The sequence below is a fragment of the Musca domestica genome, unplaced genomic scaffold (genome assembly GCF_030504385.1).
Source record: "Musca domestica strain aabys unplaced genomic scaffold, Musca_domestica.polishedcontigs.V.1.1 1, whole genome shotgun sequence".
Classification (NCBI taxonomy): Eukaryota; Metazoa; Arthropoda; class Insecta; order Diptera; family Muscidae; genus Musca; species Musca domestica.
This window is the reverse complement of record NW_026712114.1, coordinates 38,228,835-38,253,434: the sequence shown is the minus strand read 5'-3', so window position 1 is coordinate 38,253,434 and position 24,600 is coordinate 38,228,835. Positions and strand designations below refer to the sequence as shown.

General features: G+C 35.6%; 1 protein-coding gene across 1 annotated transcript; it reads right to left on the bottom strand.

The window, feature by feature from the left end:
- Positions 1-6,900: 6,900 nt before the first annotated feature.
- Positions 6,901-23,843, bottom strand: LOC101900970 (serine protease 7). Its single transcript, XM_005185304.4, has 5 exons — positions 23,255-23,843; positions 10,663-10,868; positions 10,399-10,597; positions 7,848-7,953; positions 6,901-7,781 (listed from the first exon to the last, which is right to left on the bottom strand). Exons 1-5 carry the CDS (start codon positions 23,331-23,333, stop codon positions 7,208-7,210), a joined length of 1,164 nt encoding a protein of 387 aa, XP_005185361.1. The 5' UTR covers positions 23,334-23,843; the 3' UTR covers positions 6,901-7,207.
- Between the last annotated feature and the right edge of the window lie 757 nt (positions 23,844-24,600).

Genomic DNA, 24,600 nt, shown 5'->3' with positions numbered 1-24,600 from the left:
TGGCATCACAAAATTGGTCATTATGTCGCGATAACGCTCCTGATTGATGGGAACAGCATGGCCATTTTCATTTTGGAAGAAAAACGGCCCAATGACCGTTTTCGCACTAACGCTGCACCAAACTGTGACTTTTTCGTCATGAAGAGGCACTTCTTGAATCTCCAGTGGCGTAAAAACGGCAATTTTGCTTATTTACGGTCCCATTCAATGTGAAATGGGCTTCATCGGACATGATAATTTTGTTCCAAAATTGCTCGTCATCTTCGGCCATTTCGATGACGCTCGCGTGGCGTGTATTGGTTCATGGTAAAAATCTGCTTGGACTGACGCTTCAAACGCGGTATGTCATTAAGCGATGTGACATCTCTGTCAAAACTTATGGCGTTGCCAGATGGGTCCGTCGAATATGGGCAACCCTGTATTCTTGATTAGCGTAAACTTCTAAGTCGATTTAGCGATGTCCGTCTATCTGTATTGTTGTAATCACGCTATCTTTGGAACGAATTGAGATAGAAGGACAACATTTTGCACACATGTGTATTTTGGCCAGTAGGCAGGTTAAGCTCGTAAAAGGGCTGTGTGGGTCCTCGTTTTCGTATAGCCCCCATGTAACGGTACCTTCCACAATTGCGTATGCAGATCCTCGTCTTCGTATATCTCCTAATAACGGTTTTCATATAGCCGATATTTTCCGACGATTTTATTTTTTAATTTTTGAAGTTCCTCCCAAATGATGGATGGTATTAAAAGTTCGGACCGGCCGCACTTACAGGGTGTTATTCGTAAAGAAATTCAAGCGTGATAGTGTGATTTCTTTATATTTGGAAAACCACAAGTGGCTATCGTTAGAACATTCCAACATTTAAATGTGAATAAATATTTTGTGTCTCGTACCATCGCTCGTTACCGTGATACTTGTGGCGTAGATCGACGTCAAGGAGGTGGACCGAAGAAAACAGCAACATCAGCAGAAATGGTTCGAAAAGTAAAAAGACTTGATCGAAACCCGCGAGGCAGTGGCCAAAAAATGGCTTGTGAGCTTAACATATCGCAATATTCCATTCAGCAAATACTGAAAAAATGAGCTCGAGGTAAATCCATTGAAATTCCAAAAAGTGCAGGAACTTACACCGCAACAAAAAGAAAATAGACTCAAAAGAGCTGAAGAGTTACTTCGCTTGGCCGAAAGTGATGAACTGCCGAATTTGATTTTCTCCGATAAGAAAACATTCGTTGTCCAGCAGTTTGTAAACAAACAAAATGGTCGTGTTTACTTGCCAAAGAGGACAGCTTATAATGTGCACTTTCGGTTGGCCACCAGAACTCAAGCGCCGGCCATGGTGATGGTGTGGGCCGCCATAACAGCCGATGGTCGCTCTCCGCTCGTATTAATCGATCGTGGCATCAGAATAAATGCCAAATATCATGGCGAACATATTCTTGAGGGTGTATTAAAGCCTTGGGCACTCAAACATTTTGTCCGCAGACCTTGGACATTCCAACAGGACTCAGCACCATCATTTCCAGCGCACAATGGCCACCAAAATCTCCGGATACCAATCAGTTGGAATATTGTGTCTAGAGTATTTTGTAAAGCAAGGTCGGCACTAAAAAATACCAAAGTGTCGATCACCTCAAGCAAGTGCTTCGCGAATGGGCCAAAATATCGCAGAGCAACATTCGGGCAGCGTGTAACGGGTTCATTAGCCGTTGAAGGCCATAATTCGTGCCAAAGGTGACCAATTCGAATAAATCTATTCTTAATCTAAAATTTGATGCTATTTGCGATATATTTTGCTTCCAATCAATAAAATTTAAAAAACTGTAAAAATTTTGGCGTTGACTTTGTTGCAGTTTTTTATTTCACCCTGCATAAATATTTTGAAATTTTCAACATTTGTGGTACTCGATCCAAATGTAACGTCATATCCTGTTTAGTCGAAATTGGGTAGTCCCTTCCAAAGCTATTGTGTGCAATAATATGCCAGACAGAGGAGCTGAAATAGATATCACCCAAAGGGACACATGATTTAAAACTATTATTTAAATGCGGCATATTTTAGTTCAATTAAATAATATATACTCTCTATAGTCGTAAGACTGGAAGTACAAAAGCCGCCCATTGTACATTTCATATGTGTGGGTACCCACAATGTCTGCACCGATAGTTAGGTGCCATAAATGAAACACCTCAACACAAATTATGTGACAGACATTTAAACGACGCCAACAAAAACAAAAGCACCAGTAAAGACAGCTCTTTTGCCTATATGCCAATTCAAGATCACCTTGCCATCTCGGTTGATTAGCAGACAGAAAAGAAGCAAACCAAACGAAAAACAATAACAATATAAGACCGAAACGAATAAAAAAGCAAAACAAAAATCGAAAATTAAATATGTTTTTATTATGACGTTATACCAATCTACTTCGCCACCACACCTCTCGCCCATAACGCCAAACTCGATTTCGATTTGAAGTGTTAAAAAAACCATCACGGAAAAGTACACATGAATTATCAACGAAGTGTTGTTGATTGTATTAACCAGATACGTGTTACACACAGCCGGCTTTAATGGTGGCTTAAAACAGCCGGTCATTTACATTGTGTGTTGGTAGTTGGCTGGCAGGCAGGCAGCATGCAATTGCTAACAACTCCAATGCCAGCTTGTTCGTACGTCTGTTATGCAATACGAGCGAGCTTGTCCGCATGCATACACCACAAGGAACTGACAAAGACGAATGCAGCAATGCAGACACGATACGAGCGCGAATGATTCATCGATCATTCGTTGCGATCGGTATGGTGATTTCACTTTCGTTTGACCCAGAAAACGCGAACGGAGATTGGAATTGTGGCATATTTTTAGGAGGTTTGATGTGATTTGTTTTATAGGCAGTGGAGCGAAAGAAATATGGCAACTTCGTCGTTTTAAGGTATGTGTATTTTAAAAGTATACGAAGATTGTTTTAAAAGTCTGGTAGTATCTGATTAGTGAGATATTTATGAATCAAACTAATTAATATAATTTTATCAATACCATTATTTATTTGTATTAAAAACATCGAAAACTGATTTGTTATACCCTCCACCATACATAGTATGGAGGGTATATTAAGTTCGTCATTCCGTTTGTAACTAATCGAAATAATATTCGGTATTTTTATACCCTACACCACAAGGTGGTCAGGGTATTATATCTTTGTGCATTTGTTTGTAACAGGCAAAAGGAAACGAGATAGACCCATAGTTCCTTTTGATGATCTGCATAGAATCACTTTCTGAGTTGATTTATGCATGTCAGTCCGTCTGTCCGTCCGTCCGTCTGTCCATGTATTCTTGTGAACAAAATGCAGGTCGCGTTTATTATCTGATTGAGATGAAATTTTGCAAACAACATTTGTTTGGCCCAAGGACGAACCCTGTTGAAATTGGAGATAATCGCTAAAAATTTAGATATAGTTCCCATATATATCTTCGTCCGATTTGCTTTTATTGTGCACCAAATGTGTAATATCAGCCCGAATAGTATGGTATTTTGCACATACAACCAAATTAGGCCTGAAAATAAGTATGCCAAATTTTATCGAAATCGGTTCAGATATAGCTATAGCTCCCATATATATTGTTCATCCGATTTGTTATTTTTGTCCTCCGCAGCCGTAATATGCACTCTTTAACAACAATATTTGGGAAAATATATCAAATACAGCTCAGAAATACCTTTGCTAAATTTTATCGAGATCGGTTCAGATTGGGATATAGCTCCCATATATAACTTCGTCCGATTTACCATTTATTGTGCACCAAACGTCTAATATTTGTCCAAATGGGATGGAATTTGGCACATACGACCGAATTTAGTCTAGAAGGTAGTATGCCAAATTTGGTGAAGATCGGTTCAGATATAGTTATAGCTCCCATATATATTATTCATCCGATTTATTGTATTTGTAACCCACAGCCGTAATATGCACTCCGTAACAACGATATTCAGGGAAATATATCAAATAGAGCTCAGAAATATCGTTGCCAAATTTTATCGAGATCGGTTCAGATTTGGATATAGCTCCCATATATATTTTTATCCGATTTCAAATTAATTTCGCACCAAATGGGCAATACAAGTCCGAATTTAAAAGATACAAATGCTTCGGCATATTTAGTCCTTTGAATTTTAAATTATAATTATATTCATAGCGTGTATGATTGAATTCTCCCATAAAAATTTTTAATTATTAAGTGGAGCTCAACTAAATTAGCAAAGGTGTGTAGGGTATCATAAAATCGGCCCGCCCGACTTAAGGACTTTCTTTACTGGTTTAAAATTTTAATTGAATTTTTAATGGATTTTTTTTTTGAAAATTTCCTAATTTTTTCCTAATGGTGAAGGGTATTCAAAGTTCGGCCCGGCTGAACTTACTGCTGTGTTACTTGTTTATGCCAAAGATGCAAATAAGGAATTGTTATACCCTCCACCACATCGAAATATTCCTTAGGTTACACACTTCCAAGATAAGTGGCTGTATCGGCCCACAATTTGGTATAGTCCCTCAAAATTTTTTTCAGTATTTCGAACGTTTTTTTTTTAACCGTTTCCAACCAAATCATCCTAAATTTTATACTTCTAATTAGGTTGTATAAATTATCCCCAAAGCAATCAATGTAGTTCCACTTTTTGCTATAGCCCACAGATAACGGTACCTCTTAACTTTGATGTTTCAAAGATTTTGATTTCATAAAAACCTGATAAATTTCACAGTGAATAGTTCCACGTCTCGCAAATAGTGGTCAATCCAGGTGCACTTTTTGGTATGGTCCCCATATAACAATATAACCTGATTTTGGTATTTTGACCATTTCGGCCCCGATTTCCAACAAGTCGGGGATTTCCATTCCCGGTATAAAATAGCATATTTGTTACTAGACAACACCAGGAACTTTACTGACTGTCCATCATTTCTCTCGGCATTAGCACAATCTTGATGTCATAACTCCTGAACCATGGTTTAACGATTACCAATGTCAAGCGATCTGCGCTTCTTCATATTTTCGGGTAGCAGAAAGAACACAGACACACACACAGTGGTTAGGGGAAATGATTAAATGTTGAGGAATTTAAGGCCAAATCCATATGGCTAGAGAGCCAGGTTAATCTCTTCTGGCTCGAAGAGATTAACCGATTTGGTCCAAACTTGCTACATCGTAAAACTATTGTCAAACTTGGATAAAGTTCGGAGATGGAAAACATCGGTCCACACCTTCAGGTACCTCCCCCATAAGAGGTCAACATTTTCCAAGAAAATATATTACCGCATAGAAAGAGAAAGGATTATTCGATTTTGTGCAAACTTTAAAAATCCCAATATTTACACCAGTAATAGGTTAGGTGCGAAAATGTGTAATATCGGCCCACCCCAAAAAGTACATCGTCCACAAAGGGTCCACATTTGGAATAATCATAATTTTTTTAAATTGTGAAAAAAGAGTCTTCCAATTTCACGCATTCCAATATAATTATTAATACAAGAGTTGGTGTAAAATTATTGATCAAATATTTATGGTTCACTCCACAAAGGGTTAACATTTAGATTAATTTCGACTCTCATAAAATGTCAATTAAGCATACACTTTTCCTAAAATTTTGCACACCCCAATATTTTTAACACAAGATCTGCTGTGAAGATGGGATATGTCGATCTACTCCTACTGGTATCTCCCCCACAATGGGTGAACATTTTGAATAGCCATGCTGCTTATAAAATGTGCATCCGATTCCTATCTAACTCGTCACACCCCAATATTCTTACTAATACCAACCTTGGTGTGAAGATTGTAGATATCGGTCCACTCCTTCTGGTACCTCCCCTTAAACGATTATGAAATGCGAATTGAACATCCAATTCTCAGCAAATTTCACACATTCCAATATTTCCATCTGGTGTTAAGATGAAATATATAGCGCTTTACACCTTCTGGTACCTTCCCCACAGTGGGTTAATATTTCTGTTAACCATAGGTCTAATTAATATTTCGGTCCTTCTGTTCTGTTTTAACTTTTGACCCTCAATTATTCCAACAGAATTGTAAATAAGTGCTCGATTTTCTTTAAACTTTGCACATCCCAAAATTTGTATCAGTATTAGATGAAGTGGAATACATCGGTCCGTTGTATATCGTGCATGATTATCGCATATCTCATTAAAAGTACCAGGCCAAGTCTGGTACTGCTAATACTTATATTAGACTGGTCGGATATGAAATGGACAATATTGGCCAACCCTGTCGGAACTTCACCCATAAAGGGTCAAAAGCATGAATAATCGTAATGAAAGTTAATATACAGGGTGAGATGAAAAAACTGCAACCAAATTCAGACTGCTGTCATTTCTAAGCCACTTGTCCGACAGCTGTTAAAATTATTCCAGTGACAGCTCTTTATATTGTTTACAAGCGTACAAAAGCATTATGGTGAGAATTTTCCAGAAAAAAAGTTATTCGTGATGGAATTCAAGCGTGATATTGTGATTTCTTTATATTTGGAAAACCACACGTGGCTATCATTAGAGCACTCCAGAATTTATATGTGAATAAATCTTTTGTGTCTCGTACCGTCGCTCGTTACCGTGATACTGGTAGCGTAGCCTGACGTCAAGGAAGTGGACGGTAGAAAACAGCAACATCAGCAAAAATGGTTCGAAAAGTAAAGAAGCGGCATAACACAAACAACAAATTCTTGAATAGATTTCACTAATAGTGAAATTTCCGTAGAAGTTTAAATATTGCGTCAAAATGATTCTGTCTAAAAGTCCTGCCCTTTTCCTTCGTAAAGCTCACATAACCTTAAAAACTTAATAATTTAAGTTTAAGTTAAGTTTTTATTTTCAAAATGTCTCTTTTTTACAAAAATATATTTTATTTAAAAAAAATGTATATAATTAAAATAATATCTTGCTTACATCTAAATGAATGGACATCTACTAGAGTATGACATGTGTATGCTAATGCAACAATTTAAACTAACCTACAACTAATCTAAATACTCTAAATATCAGTTCAATATTAGTTGTGTAATATTCTGAGTCTAGGGTGAGATATTAATTTAACGGTTTCCTTATAACCCACAAAATTATCTTGAGCTGAGTTTCATTCAAAATAACACACAACCATTAAAACCTAATGTTAAGGAGAAAAAATCACATGAGTTTACTTTCTTAGTTTCTTTTTAATCCAATCGGTGTAGAGGGCCACACGAACATATACTCCAGGCCAGTCTTGCAGGCCACACCGACGTCCAAAGGAGACAATACCCTCTAGGACCCAAGCACCATTACGATAATGCATCAATGGTGCTCCCGAATCACCACGACAGCTATCTTGGAATGCTACTGAACCACCGGCACAAAGATGTGTTGGTTCGATACTCAGACCAAATTTCCCATATTGTTGACGGCAGAACTTCTGATCTGCCAAAGATACTGCAACCTTCTGTTTTATGGGACTGCTGCTTTTAGTTTCGGTGGCACCCCAACCAGCCACTGTTAGTTTGGTATCAGTCTTCAGACTATATGCTGGCATAACGGAGGGCAAGCATATCGGCCGTATGGTTTGTGAGTAACGCACATTGCTACTCAAACGTAGGAGGGCAACATCATGTACCGGAGTCTTTTGTTGGCGATAGTTTTCGTGAATGATTTTCTTCTCGATACGCCAGCTGCGATTGTCTTCACCAAAGATGGAGTTCTTAGTATAGTCTAGTACTCCCAAACGAACGCCGATTCTGAGGGGAAGGGAAGTAGTTAAGAGCTTATTTGGTGTTTGATTACATTTGCATTCGCATACTTACAATTCTCCTTTTTGAAGCAATATTGGTCCTGTGACACAATGGGCAGCTGTGATCACATAACGTGATGTTATCAATGAGCCAGCGCACACAGATTCTTTGAAGGGATCTAAAAAATATATTTAATGGACAAATCAATAAAGGAATTAAATAAAGGTTCATGCTGTCCATTTAAATACAGGGTGAGATGAAGAAACTGCAACTAACTTCACACTGCTACAACAAACTTCAAACGCTACAAGCTTACAAAAGTATTTTTGTGAGAATTTTCCAGAAAAAAAGTAATTCGTGATGGAATTCAAGCGTGATAGTGTGATATTTTTATATTTGGCTGGAAAACCACAAGTGGCCATCGTTAGAGGACTCCAGTAATTTAATGTGAATAAATCTTTTGTGTCTCGTACCATCACTCGTTACCATGATACTGGTAGCGTAGCCCGACGTCAAGGAAATGGACGGAAGAAAACAGCAACATCAGCAGAAATGGTTTGAAAAGTAAAGAAGCGACTTGATCGAAACCAGCTTCGCGGTGGCCGAAAAATGGGTCGTGAGCTGAAAATATCGCAACATTCCATTCAGTAAATGTTGAAAAATGAGCTCGGGTAAAGCCATTGAAATTCCAAAAAGTGCAAAAACTTACACCGCAACAGAAAGAAAATAGACTCCAAAGAGCTAAAGGGTTGCTTCGCTTGGCTGAAAGTGGTGAATTGCCGAATTTGGTTTTCTCCGATGAGAAAACATTCGTTGTCCAGCAGTTTGTAAACAAAGAATATGATCGTGTTTACTTGCGAAAGAGGTCAGCTAAAAATGTGAACCTTCGGTTGGCCACCAGAACTCAAGCACCGGCCATGGTAATGGTGTGGGCCGCCATAACATCCGATGGTCGCTCTCCGCTCGTATTAATCGAATAAATGCCGAATATTATCGTGAAAATATTCTGGAGGGTGTATTAAAGCCATAGGCTCGCAAACATTTTCGCCGCAGACCTTGGACAATCCAACAGGACTCAGCGCGCGACCCCCAAGAATGGTTTCAAAATGAGGTTCCTCGATTCGTTTCCAGCGCACAATGGCCACCAAAATCTCCGGATACTAATCCGTTGGACTATTGTGTCTGGAGTATTTTGGAAAGCAGGGTTGGCACTAAAAAATACCAAAGTGTCGATCACCTCAAGCAAGCGCTTCGCTTGCTTCACCTCAAGCCAAAATACGGCAGAGCAACATTCGGGCAGCGTATGACGGTTTCATTGGCCGTTTGAAGGCCAGAGTTCATGCCAAAGGTGACCAATTCGAACAAATCTAAACTTAATCTAAAATTTGATGCTATTTCCGACATTTTAGGCTTTCATTCAATAAAATTAAAAAAACAAGTAAGCAAAGGCTATAGTCGTGCGAGGCCGACTATGTTATACCCTACAACACTACAATATGTTAGAAGCCCCCTTATGTTCAAATCCATATTGGAAGATTTCGCTTTTGAAATTAGGATTTTGACTAGGGACATTTGCCCAATATTTATGCGCTCCGTCGGGCTGTTAGTTGTAGTGGTCCATTTTACAGCTAAATATAATCCAATGGTCATCCAAAATGCTAGAATTCTTCCCTGTCCTTAACACTCTTCAAAGGCGTGTCGATTGGCTTCAATTGTGTGATCGGGAAAACATTTCTGTTTTTGGTTAATTTGAACCCCTAAATATTTTGCGATCATCTCCAAAAGCAAGAATCCCCTCTGTATCTCCAAATTTAGACTCATCTATATGATTTGCTTGTCTACGATATTTGGCTACATTCGTCAACGAAATCAGCATAAAAAAGCCAGAAGTTCGCCTTTGGTGTATTTCGGATATCGCCTGTAAATAATGCTGGTATTTTTTCAGACAAAATTAGAGGTCCGTTGTACCCGCTGTCCTAAACTCTAACTTTATGGGAAATTTCGCGTCCTTTGGTTTATATTTGTGACCTTTATAACGGCTGCAAAATGAGAAAAATTTTTAGTTGTTGGTCCATTTAAACCCTAGCTCTTCTGAGCCCAACCCTACCCTTTTGAAAAATTTCGTGAGGATCGGACGATATCTGCCATCTGTATATATTGTGTGTTTTAAAGTGAAAAAATATTACAAAATGTCACAAAATACTACAAAATCTATATTAACATCATTATTAGCACTTGTGATTTTTTTAGATTTTATTTCAACCCCTAAATATTATGCGATCATCTCCAAAAGAAATAGGGTTCTATTCTGACCCTAGGACCACCTCCATTCTAAATTTCGTGAAGATCGGATCATTATTGCGAACTGTAGAGTGATTACAAATTAACATGGACAGACGGACGGACGGACATACATAGCTAGATCGACTCAGCTCGGCGAGATAGGAAGATCCATATATACTTTCCTAGGTGGTAAACCAATATTTCGAGATGTTACATAATTGTTGGCCCAAAATTTACACATAGTGTTGTAGACTATAAAAATGAAATAATAGCTTTTGACTTTTTCAGTTTTTTTTAATCTCAATCTATAACTAAATCAAGGTATCATATGCATACATACCTGTATTTGAATACTCCAAAAATGCCATCCATGGAAATTCATAGGCATTAGCATCATTCCCACCATAGATACGATTATCAATAAACTCTCCGCCACAGGTTGGTGGTTCAGGCAATAATGAGTCCGTTGCCACCGTCACTGGAAGCAGTCTTAGATTTTCCGTTGTGGGATTATAACCATAATAATCATTTGGAAAAATCTATAAAAAAAAACAAAATTCCATAACTACATCCAATTGAAACTTCTTCAAATCATAGTCCTTACACTCTCCACAACTGCCGTCTTCGGTGACAATTCAAAGCCTGTATCGCTGGAGCAGCAGACATAAGGGGTTTTTCCAAAACCGCCACCACATGCTGAAGCCTCTACGAATTCTCGATCACTGTTCATAAGTACCTGGCAATTGTGGATGGCAACACAGGTGCCAATGCGTCCATTGGGATTTTCACAGCGACGGTTGTTGGAGACAGCTGGAAAAACAGAAAATGAAGAAGATGATAGAGAAAAGTTGTTGGTATAAATGCAATTATTGAAAATGTTGATGTTTGACTTTTGGAATTTTGGTTTTGGAAAATCCACTGTGTTTTGTTCATACTTGTATCTAGTAGCTATTAATTTTGATAGATTGGAAGCCAGACAAGCTTATCGCTTGTGGTTTTCTGATTCCTTTTGTTTTGGTCATCTTCATTTTCAAAACTGGTTTAAAACATCTTTTGTTTTTTGGTTTTATTTTTTTTCTGTTCTGTTCTGTTTACCACGGCAAATTTTTGAGGTTTTTGATTTAATTAAGAATTGTTCGATAGTATAATTTTTTCGATTTATGTTATTCCTTTGCGGTTTCCGCTACAATTTATTTTATGAGTTAAATTCTTTATTGATTTGTTTCTAATTTTTTTTTAATGAATGGTAGATTGCCCTTAACCTCGGCATATTGGCATAGAAGTAATTAATTAATAGTGTCTGTTAGCACCATTAAAGCAACCGATCACAAAATTGTATTCCTAACAAACACAATATGTCTGACTGATTGATATTATACCCTACACCAACCTGTGTTAGACCCGAATTTAATTTTAATAATGAGTATGATATAAATATATTTATATTAATTTGCAAATCCTTGAATTCGAACAGGGTAATCCCAATGGGAGTTCTTCAGAGAAACTGTGATCTTCCAATAAACATTTTTCTACAAAAGAAAATATAACCATACAGTATTCAAATTTTATGGATTATCATGTGCCTTCCTTTTCACTTAAAACTTCAGATCATTAAGCTCGTTTAAAAAGACAAACAATCAATATTATTGCTCCAGTGCTAAACTATATTCTATTTCATGAAATACATAACAAATAATTATTCAAAATGTTGACACTTTGTGGGCTAGTTAAGGCAAGGAGTAGGCCGAGATAACACATTTTCGCATTGATAAAAATATTGGGATTTGCAAAGCTTGTACAAAAAACCGCCGATTCTTTCTTGTTCCATATGGTGCATTATTTTCTGTAAAAAATTTGAACTTTAGTCGGAGAGGTAACAGAAGTAGTGGACCGATAATACCCATCTCCGAACTCGATATATTCCATCTTCACAGGAGATCTTGTCTTAGCAGAATTAATGGAATGAGTGAAATTTGAACCGGTACTTATCTCTCCCAGAAAAATGGCTCATGAGCTAAACATATCGCTATATTCCATTCGACAGATATTAAACAAGTAAAAAAGCTGTAAGTTCGGCCGGTCCGAACTTTGAATACCCTCAACCATTTGGAACGAATTTAGGATTTCTCAAAAACAATAAACTCGGTTAAAAATTCTGTTAAACTCTTAAAAATACCGAATGTAGCTGTTACATTAGGGTCTATAAGGCGACATGGACCTGCATAGTTTACTTTTCTCATAAGCCATTACAATATTCAAATGCGAAACTTAAAAAAAATCGGTGAATAATGTAGCTAAAATCATCAAAATACCGAATATCGGAAGGTACCGTATTAGAGGGTTCAACGACGACGTGGACCTGCACAGACAATTTTCTGTCTTAGGCTGTAGCATCCATTTCGAACTTTAAATAACAAATTTGAAACAATTCCGATGAATATTGTCGCAAAAATCATCAAAATACCGAATATCGGGAGGTACCGTTATATGGGGGCTATACGAATACGTGGACCAGCACAGACATTTTTCAGTCTTAGGCTGTAGTAACTATTATGAACTTTAAATATCAAATTTGAAATGATTCCGGTGAATAGTATCGCTAAAATCATTAAAATACCGAATATCGGGAGGTACCGTTATATGGGGGGCTATACCAAAACATGGACCTACATGGCCCATTTTCAATACCAAAAGTCCTGCAGGCATAATATACATTTGAGAAAAATTATATCAATCTATTTCAATTCGCTCGGAAGCTAGAGTGAATTCCACAGACGGATAGACGGACGGACATCGCTAAATCGACAGAGAATTTTATGCTGATCAAGAATATATGTACTTAAATCTATATTTCGAGGTGTTACAAACGGAATGACAAACTTAATGTACCCTCCATACTATGGTGGAGGGTATAAAAATAAGCTCGGTTTAAAGTCATTGAAATTCCAAAAAGTGCAAGAACTTACACCGCATCAGAAGAAAAATAGACTCAAAAGAGCTAAAATATTGCTTCGCTTGGCCGAAACCGATGGTCGCTCTCCGCTCGTATATTATCGCGGAAATATTCTGGATGGTGTATTAAAACCTTGGGTACGCAAACATTTTGGCCGCAGACCTTGGACATTCCAACTGGACTCATGGTGTTGCACTCAGCACGCGCCACCTAAGAATGGTTACAAAATGATGTTCTTGGCTTCATTTCCAGGCACAGTATCCACCAAAATCTCCGGATACCAATCCGTTGGACTATTGTGTCTGGGGTATTTTGGAAAGCAAGGTTGGCACTAAACAATACCAAAGTGTCGAACACCTGAAGCAAGCGCTTCGACGGGAATGGGCCAAAATATCGCAGACAATATTCGGGCAGCGTGTGACGGTTTCATTGGCCGTTTGAAGGCCATAATTCGTGTCAAAGGTGATCAATTCGAACAAATCTTAACTTATTCTAAAATTTGATGCTATTTCCAACATTTTTTGCTTTTATTCTATAAAATTAAAAAAAACATGTGGTTTTTTTATCTCACCCTGTATGAATGAATTTCGAGGTGCTATAAACGTTTAATATAACCTCTATAGCAAGTTGGATGATCTAAAAATAGAATACACATGTATCGGCGTTTTGGAAGTTTAAATCGTTTACATTTTCAGACTAATGTTCCTTAAAATCCGTTAATTTTAGGAATACAAAATCTGTGACAATATTATTAATAACCTCCAACGAGTCACAAAAGGAGTTTTTCCTCCCTATTTAAAATATTTTACACGGAATCGTGGCAAGTCATAATATTCTACAAAATGGTTTGTAGTACAATTTTACAATAGGTCCTACCAGTCTAAATCCTTCATAAACACCAAAATTTCATTATATTAAAGATACATTTTAGGGTTAAAGCCGTACTTTGTGTGAGATTGTGCAAAAATCTCCAACAAAGCATCATTCGAGAAGGATGACGTCAGAGAAAAAAATATCCTTCGTCAAATTTCACTATAAGTTATTAAACATATATGTTGATGGTATATCAAAAGGTGCCAAAAGAAGAAATATTTTACACTAAATGTCATTATAAATAGGTACAAATGCTTTTATGAAAATCACATTTAAAATGTATGTACTAAAGTAGTAAGTAGTAAAGTACAAAAGGTTTTTACTACTAGTTTAACATGTTTCCATTCTGAGCCAATATCTCTCTTAGCGCTTATTTTATTTATTTATTTATTTTTTTTTTTTGGAAAAAGGATAAAGTATTCTATATCAAATTTCATTATGAGTCGTTGAACCAAAGAAATGTATAAACTTAACATGTACTATAAAACCATCAACCATTATGGTCATAAAAACCATATTTTATTTTCGGCAAATTAAGCGTTTTTTTGTTTTCAAATAATCTTGTTATACAGTATTAAATATACCCTCCATCTGGTGGCGGGAAGTAGTAAATCGTCGGCATAATATACAACAGCAATTCCACTTGTCTGCATTTGCGCAAATCTACAAAGTAACCCACCTCTTATTTCTATGCAGAAAGTTGTTAATTATTTTAGCTGTCTTACCGCATACTTAAAATCGAGCATACATTTTTTGCATTCTCAATGTCATTCGGAACCGGTTTTTTGCATTCTAAATATATTTCTATGTATCTATGTCTAGCCTATATTTTACACTAACGCATTTAGCATGCAATTTAATTATTACCTTTATTTATATTTCTGTATAATAAATTAAGTTGTATTTCACACGTGGTTAGAAAGTCTGCACAGAGGTTTCGAAAGCAACATGTTATGTAGCATTGAAAACTGTGGTCATGCCCATGGAAACAGTTGGATGGAAATCAGTATTGGTGGGCTAGAAAAAACTTAATAAATAAATATGTAAAAATATATTAATTGGTTTGACGACAGATATACACCCTCGGCGTTGTGTAACCATTTATATATGAATATATACGAAACATATGCGAACCAAAACTATGGATTGACCAACATTTGATTTAATCTGGAAATAATAGGAGCAGGAATATGAAATTTGAAGAAAATCTTCTGTTAATGTCATATTTTGTGCTCAATATTATAAAAATGTTTGCCTCCTGTGGGGGAGTTTCAAGAAAGACTGTGCCGATATTGTTCATTGCCTAGGAAGTAAACTGCAACCAACTTCAGACTGCTGTCATTCCTAAGCTACTCGTCCGACAGCTGTTAAAATTATTCCAGTGACAGCTCATTATATTCTTTACAAGCGTACAAAAGCATTTAGGTGAGAATTTTCCAGAAAAAAAGTTATTCGTGATGGAATTCAAGCGTGATACTGTGATTTCTTTATATTTGGTGGACAACAAAAAGTGGCTATCGTTAGAGCACTCCTACATTTAAATGTGAATAAATCATTTGTGTCTCGTACCATCGCTAGTTACCATGATACTAGTAGCGTAGCCCGACGTCAAGGAAGTGGACGGAAGAAACAGCGACATCACCGGAAATTGTTCGAAAAGTGAAGAAGCGACTTGATCGAAACCCGCGACGCAGTGGCCGAAAAATGGCTCGTGAGCTAAACATATCACAATATTCCATTCGCCGAATATTAAAAAATGAGCTCGGGGTAAAGCTATTGAAATTCCAAAAAGTGCAAGAACTTACACCGCAACAGAAAGAAAATAAACTCAAAAGAGCTAAAGAGTTGCTTCTCTTTGCCGAAAGTGTGGAGCTGCCGAATTTGGTTTTTGCGATGAGAAAACATTCCTTGTCCAGCAGTTTCTAAACAACCAAATGATCGTGTTAACTTAACAAAAAGGTCAGCTAAAAATGTGCAAATGTGTGCCGCCATAACAGCCGATGGTCGCTCTCCGCTCGTATTAACCGTGGCATCGGAATAAATGCCGAATATTATTGCAACAATATTCTGGAGGGTGTATTAAAGCGATGGACAGGCAAACATTTTGGCCGCAGACCTTGGACATTCCAACAGGACTCAATACCCAAGAATGGTTACAAAATGAGGTTCCGCACTTCATTTCTAGCGCACAATGGCCAACAAAATCTCCGGATACCAATCCGTTGGATTATTGTGTCTTTAGTATTTTGGAAAGCAAGGTTGGCTCTAAATAATACCTCAAGCAAAAGGCCAAAATACCGCAGATCAACATTCGGGCAGCCGTTCATTGGCCGTTTAAAGGCCATAATTCGTGCCAAAGGTGACCAATTCGAAAAAATATAAACTTAGTCAAAAATTTGATGCTATTTTTGACCTTTTTTGCTTTCATTTAATAAAATTTAAAAAAATGTCAAAATTATGGCGTTTGACTTTGTTGCAGTTTTTTTATCTCACCCTGTATATCTTCGATTATCGTTGTTACGGAGTGCATATTGCGGCTTTGGACGAAAAATTTAACAATTTGGATGAAGAATATATATAGGAGCTATAGCTATATCTGAACCGATTTTCACCAAATTTGACACACTTGTTTCAAGACTCAGTTTGGTTGTGTGTTCCAAATTCAATCCAATTTGGTCTAATGTTACACATTTGGTGCACAATGTAAATGTAAAAATGTAAATCGGGCGAAGATATATAAGGGAGCTATATCTAAATTTTGACCGATTATCTCCAATTTCAATAGGGTTCGTCCTTGGGCCAATCAAACAATTTGTGCAACAATTCGGGCAATAAATGTAAATGTAATTTGTTTACATAAATACATGGACAGACGGACCGATGGATAAATGCATAAATCGACTCAGAATGTGATTCTAATCAAATCATCGGAAGGATCTAATGGTCTAACTCGCTTCCTTCTCTATGTCATAAACAAATGCAAAATGACATAATACCCTTATCACAGTGTGGTGTAGGGTATAAAAATTCTACGTAGCTAAAATACATTTGAGTGAAATTTTTTCCACCTACTTCTTTTCGTTTGGAAGCTGGAATATCTTCAACAGAAGTACAGGCAGACTGACGGAAATTTTTAAATCGTCAAAGAATCGTATGCTGATCAAGAAAAAGCCCACCGAACCAAATATCGGACATTCGACACATCTGCTCAAGGCCGGTAGTTGTTGTTAATATGTATCTAAGAACTACATAAGACCTTGCTTCCGAATTCAGACCGAAAACTATTACAAATTCGGCAATTAATTAGAAATGCGCTCTATATTACTTCTGAGTTTTTTCCGGCAGCTCTAATTTCCTCTGTAAATTTTCTCTTGGATACCCATGTGAATTCGGTCCGACTTCTATTTGAAAGTTGGCTAAAATTACAGACTTTCATCCAACTCTTCGGTCCAACAACATGTCGGACAAAATGCCAACTACTCTTCATAACTGTTGGTCAAAAGTCGGACCGAAGTCGCATTCCAAATCGGAACTTTATTCCGACTTTCGGTTCGAAGTTGGACCAAACTCGCAAGGTTTGGTTTGTTGGGTAAATTCTTTGTGGGGTCTAAAATGCTTTATATACCCTTCATAGTATTGTGGAGAGTATACACAAAGAAATAAGATCCGGCCAATTTTTGCAATTTAAAGATTTCAAAATATCAAGTGGCCAACATTTTGGCTGGAGAATGCGGCCAAAATCTCCAAAATACATAAAATCGTTCGTCATCGCGGCGGTTGAACAGATTAGGGCGAATTTTCATTTACAGCTCCTTCTATTAAAAATTAGTATAATATTGAATATTTGCTCTAAGATAAATTTATATCCACTTAAAAACACATACATCATTTTCGAATTTCAAGCTAATCACATTGAGAAGAATATTCTCAAATGTTGCAAATGGAATAACACATTTGATCTGGAAGTGTGTATAACACAATCAATTTTCTAGTATTTCAACAAATAATAATAATTCAGTATGAGTTGCGTATCGAGAATGTATCAATGGCGTTTCATTCAATACGACAAACTAAACTATTTCAATAAGAACTAACTTTTTAAATACCCTCAAGCTAATTATGCGATTGTATTTATTCGATTTTGGGTAATTTTAGCGGTCAATGCATTCATTTAACAACACTCATGTTATGTGAATGTCTCTCTCTCACGTGTTAATTTGATTCTTTATGAAACACTTAAATGATAATTAAAGCAACTAAATCATTTAACCCGCGGCATGGCATGGGAATTTGAAATACCCACACTAAACGTTTCATTAGTTTGTGGTTAGAAATTAAAACGGAAATAACAATAAATCAAATCACTTGATGTGAAAGCAGTCAAGAAGTAATTCTTGTGCTTTTATAATTCGGTTGGATTAATTTCATGCCCGGTTGATAAGTAATTATAAAAAGGGGTAAACTGTTAAGTGTGAGTCCATATTTCATAAAAAAATTGTTTTATTCATGTGACAATATGTAATTGCACCTCAATATCATGTTGTTAGTTTTTGTGGGGTGAGCAGACAGGTGTAATAAGAACAAATCGGTATGTTGTGAATGTAATAACTGGGTAATTTGTAACGTTAGGTATGAGAACAAATAGAGTGCAGGTGTGGCTTTAAGACACATTTTTCCATGTTCAAACAATGACAGAATTATACGAAAAGTAAGTATAAAATTTTACTCTCTTGTAATATGCACAAATAGGGACACGTTATTTTATTTAATCGAATGTCCTAGTTTTTTGTATTTTTGGAGCAATCAACTTCACCAAAATCTGGTGTAATTCTCTCATTTTATGGTTAGCTCATTTTTGGCTCAATGCGTATTTAAATAAGAAGTTCAAAAGCTACCAATGCAACCAGAAAAAGTAAAAAAGCTGTAAGTTCAGTCGACCGAACTAAAATCATCAAAATACCGAATATTGGGAGGTACCGACATATATGGGGGCTATACGAAGACGTGGACCTGCACAGACAATTTTCTGTCTTAGGCTGTAGTATTTATTTCGAACTTCAAAGTTTGTATGAAATAATTTTCAAACATTAAATTATATATCAATTCGAATGAAAAAATTATATATTTTTGTGAAATTTAAGTTTTTTTTCTAATAGTTTTAGAAAAATAGCCTTTAATTTGAAAGCTTCAGTTTTAAAACACACATAAACTCCTTGTTGAAAATTAAGGGCAACCCTTGGTATAGGTACGGCCTAACTCCCTATAATTTGAAGGTGTCAATTTCTGCCCGATGAAGTCAGACACGTTTTTGGAGTAACATTTGGCTTCTTTAAGCCAAATGTTGGGTAGCCATTGAGGTGGGGAGCGAGCACCCCGGTTGCTATTTCGGTGAATTTAGAATTTTTAATTCTGAATAAATATACATTTTTGATGAAGTTATAAATACAGTATTGAGTTTTGAAATTTGTATGGTTCTGGTAACATTTCATAGGGAAGTATTTATGGATATAACAGTGGTTGGGGGAAAATATTTAATATTTTCGTTCGGGGATTTAATCTTTCGATTTTATCAGAACTACACTAAAATTGACATTATAAGCTAAAAAGATTTCCTCTCGGCGAAGGCATATTAAGTTCTGAATTTCAACTGAAATTGTCTTTAATCCATACTAACTTGAGTATTCCCTTCCTTAATTCGTATATTTTTCTTCGCTCGCACAAGGAAGGAAGGAGGAGGTTGTGAGAGATGATAATCGGAACCACAATTCCATCTTCAAACTTGGAACACATAAATCTAAATACATGGTGAGATAAAAAAAAACTGCAACAAAGTCGAAAGCCATAATGTTTACATTTTTTTAAATTTTATTGAATAAAAGCAAAAAATGTCGGAAATAGCATTAAATTTTAGAATTATTTTAGATTTGTTGGAATTAGTTACCTTTGGCACGAATTATGACCTTCAAACGGTCAATGAAACCGTCACACGCTGCCCGAAAGTTGCTCTTTGGTAAATTGGCCCATTCCCGGCAATGCGCTTGCTTGAAGTGATCGATACTTTGGTATATTTTAGTTCCAACCTTGCTTTCCAAAATACTAATATATATGATAGAGTTTTAAAATAACTGACTTATCTAAAATAAACGCCCAGACGAAACGGCTGAAGGTAGAATTTTGAAATTTGCACGAGGGTCAGTCTTGATGCGTAGGTGTTTGATCATCAATAGATGAAATTCGTACTGATAGGGTTCGAAAAGTACTCAAATGTACTACAAATTGAAAAATTTATATTGAACAAACGATATGTGTTAGAATTCAGAAATTTGGAATTAAAATCACTAATGGAGTGCAGGATAAATGTGCTAGAGAATTTTTGGAAATTCGAGCTTTAAGTTTACGAAAAGTCATAAAATGGTACTAAACTTATAAAATAATATAATTTGCTTGGTAAAAAGGTAAGTTTGAAAAGTTTTGGAAATGTGTACGAACTGAACTAACTGTTACTAAATTTGGAAGAGTTTAGTTTAGGGTGAACGAATGTACCTGGAGTTTTAAAACATTGAGAGACTTAAAACCCCATAAGAGATTTAGACTTATATTGACCACTTGGTGTACAATTAACCCGAAATCGGTTGAAGATATATGGGAGCAATAATCTAAATCTGATCCAATTATCACTAATTTCAAAAGGGTTCGTCCTTGGCCCAAACAAATATTGTTTGCAAAATTTCGTCTTAATCGGATAATAAATGCAACCTGCATTTTGTTCACAAGAATACATAGACGGACGGACTAACATTCGGAAATCGAGTCAGAAAATGATTCTATGAAGATCCTCAAAAGTAAATATGGGTCTATCTCGCTTCTTTCTCCCTGTTACAAACAAATGCCCAAAGACATAATACCCTTACCACTATGCAAATTTCATAGGATCTGAGTCATTCTATGAAGCATTTCCTGTATTCATAAGTCTGAGCACCTTAAATCACAATTATTTCTTTCATTAAAAACGCTTGAAAAATCTCCGATCATAGTCTCTTATACTGACTCCAAAGCACGATCATAAATCCAATAATATTCCTCGCATAATTGTAACGGTTATGTAAAAATCCAATCATTAACAAGTTAAAAAGCAGTAAGTTCGGCCGGACCACTTTGAATAACCTCTACCATTTGGAACCAATTTAGAAATTCTCAAAAAATAAAGTCCTTAAAATTTCTGTTAAAGTTTTAAAAATACAGAATATAGCCGTTATATTGGGGTCTATATGACATGAACCTACATAGGCCTTGTTTGTCATAAGCCATTACCATATTGAAATTCGAAACTTGAAATAAATGGTGAATAATGTAACTAAAATCATCAAAATATCGTATATAGGGAGGTTCCGTTAAATCGGAGCTATGCGAAGACCTGGACCAGCATAGACAATTTTCTGTCACAGGCTATATATATATTCTGTCACAGGCCATCCATTACGACATCAAATACGAAATCTCAAAAAAAGGTCGGTGTACCTACCAAACACAGGGAGGTACTGATATATGTGGCCTATACGAAGACCTGTACCTGCATAGACAATTTTCTGTCACAGACTGTAGTTTCCATTACGAACTCTAAATACGTAATTTGAAACAATTCCGTTAAATAATGACGCTAAATTCGTCAAAATACCGAATATAGGGAGGTACCGTTATATGGGGGCTATACGAAGACGTGGACCTGCACAGACAATTTTCTGTTATAGCCTGTAGTATCCATTACGAATCTCAAATACCAAATTTGAAACAATTCCGGTGAATAATGTCGCTAAAATCATCGAAATACCGAATTTTGGGAGGTACGGTTATATGGGGGCTATATGAAAACGTGGACCTATATGGCCCATTTACTAACTTAACCTGTCTACTGGAAAAATAAACACGTGTGCAAAATTTTAGCCTGCTATCTCAATTCGTTCGAAAGATAGAGTGATTACAACAGACGGACAGACAGACGGACATGGCTAAATCGACTTAGAATTTTACGCTGATCAAGAATATATATACTTTTTTGGGTCTGACATGAGTATTTCGAGGAGTTACAAACGGAATGACAAAGTTAATATACCCTCCATAGTATGGTGGAGGGTATAAAAATACCAGTAGATCTTAAATGAATAATTCTGTGAGTAAGTTATGAAAATAGTCCGATAGTCCTTGAAGAAAATTTATAAATACCTTAGATAATACTAAGAGAAAATTCTTTAAAAATGACCCCTGATTGTCAGGTGTATTCAATATTATTGTTTTGATACTACCGCGCAAAAATTATTGACACAAAAATATTAAAATGTTGTCTTAATCTGTAATAGCTCCGTTAAGCACTTGTTAAGCACTTTTTTACAAATTCTTTGGAAATTTTTTGATAACTTTAAGATATTAGTTCCGATAGTCTATTGATAAACTTCTTTAGAAATCTACGACTATAACTCCGATAATTTTTTGAAAAATTTAGGATTATAGTTTAGTAGTTTCTTTGTAAAAAATATTAATTTAGATAATTCTATAAAAAATGTTCCACCGAATTTAAGATTATAGTTGCAATAGTCCTCTAAAAATTTTATTATTTTAATATCCACAAAAATCCAATCCAAATCATTAAGGAAATTCGGCTACAGCTGTACTTTTAATAAATTATTTTGGCTATGTAAGTCCTTCGAGTAGTTCTTTTAGAACATCCTTTAAATAAATTTACGGTTATTGTTGTAAAAGCTCATTAAAATGTTTAAAATTATGCTTGAGATAATTTGTAATAAGAACTATTGAACAAATCCTTAAAATTGCTTTGATTGTCCTTTGCTAAAATTCGTAAAGATCGATTATAGTCATTTTATTAAAAAGTCCACTGCTGCACCACTAATAGTTCTTTCAATATCCACGATTTTATCTATATTAGTTCTTAATGAAATTTCTTTGTGGATAACTTTGTATTTCAAATCCTCTAGCGTAATTTTGCAAAGCTAATAAATGTTTATAACACTTCAGAGGATTTTTCTTCAAATTATTTTTTTTTTCTTCAAATTATAATAATTGGATTTTCCCAAAAATGTTGATTCTAAAAAACTTTATTTTTAAATTTCAGTCATTCCTTGCTATCCCGTACAAAGTCAACGCTCCATTAGTCACACATGTGGTGTTAAAAAACACCATAAATCGTTTAATACTCTTTAAACAAATGACTCCAATTAACGTTGATTTAGATCACTTCCGGCATATTTTTAATTTTTTTTTTTTTTTTTTGATTTATGTTCCCACAGTATTTGGTTATAGTTTTCGGTTGATTAGACTACCTTTGTGTAACACTTTTCGTATTTATAACTTGTCTTACCATTGGCATTGCCGGCATAGTTAAATTGTTGACCCTTAACGGGGGCCAATAGAAGAGCGAATAAAACAATAACTTTCATTTTAACACTTAAACGATCGAGCTGGACATTAGTCACGTAACTTCTTTTTTTTTCGTTTGTTGCTTTTTGTGTTTTGTTGTTATTATTGTATTCAAATTATGCTCGTTTGTTTAACTTGTCTGGTCTTCTAAGTGAATCGGCTGTAAACACTAAAAATTGACTCTTTTTTTTTGTTATGTTAATTATTTTAATTACACCACAAATAGTTAATTTTGACTTTGACTTCTTGTTTTGTTGGGCCAAACTTCTTGTTACTACCGTAGGTTATGGTTATGAACAAATATTTGTTTGTTGTGTTTCTTTTTCTTTTATTTTTGACGCTTTATTTAGAATTTTATGTTCGACCTTGCACACAATCAACTTCTTGATTTGTAGAACTGCTACACACGACGCTGTCAATGTTTGTTTTTTGTTAAGACGTTTTATAAAAGCGCGCCAAGTTAGTTAGCCATTTATCGACGTTGATTCACTGATGCTAAAGATCGAACTGAAAACATGGTGGTAAAGCTGTGTTGCTTTTATATAGCCGTTTCTTTTCGAACATTGTTGGCAAGATACCTACCCAAGCCGGCTTTAGATGTCTCATACTTAGAGCACGCATTTAAGCCACCGCATGAGATGCAACAACAACAACAACAAAGAAAGAACAATTCTGGTTCCGAAGGTAAAGTACAATTTTTTGAAATTATATTCATTTTATTATTCAAAAGGACAAAAAATAATTCAAAATCTATATATATAAATGAAAGTTGTGTTAGTTACTACGCTTATAACTTAAGAACCGCTGAACTGATTTTAATGATTCATACAAATTCGGAATTGTCTCTTATCCGAAAAGGATAATATCCAAAAAAATCGCGTAAAAATGTGATATGTTAACATTTTCATTTTGACTTTTGAAATGTACAATAGTAATGTTTTATTTTGCATGATTTTTTCCATTTTGACTTACTTTTTTCTAATGTACATTTGTAGTGTTTTTTATATTTTATTTTTGAATTCGAATATTAATACCAATTTATTTAATTGACTTGATTTCTTGAGAACTGAAATTGATAACGGGTTACATGGAAGTGTAGTACCGAATTATGTGGTGGCGAAACGGAATAGATGATACCGAAATAATTTAATGCGGTCACACCAAAGTTAAAAGAAAATTACTTTTTCAAAATCGTTAAAAAGAAACACGAAAAAGAGATCTCATTGCAACAATTCTCAAAACGGGAAAATATCGAAAAAATTCCAATGGAATTGAATTTTAAAATAA

Coding starts and splice junctions, on each gene's coding strand:
- LOC101900970 (XM_005185304.4), bottom strand. CDS start 23,333: ATGAAAGTTATTGTTTTATTCGCTCTTCTATTGGCCCCCGTTAAGGGT. Junction 10,869..23,254: donor CTATGCCGGCAATGCCAATG/GTAAGACAAGTT, acceptor CTGTTTTTCCAG/CTGTCTCCAACAACCGTCGC. Junction 10,598..10,662: donor AGACGGCAGTTGTGGAGAGT/GTAAGGACTATG, acceptor TTTTTTTTATAG/ATTTTTCCAAATGATTATTA.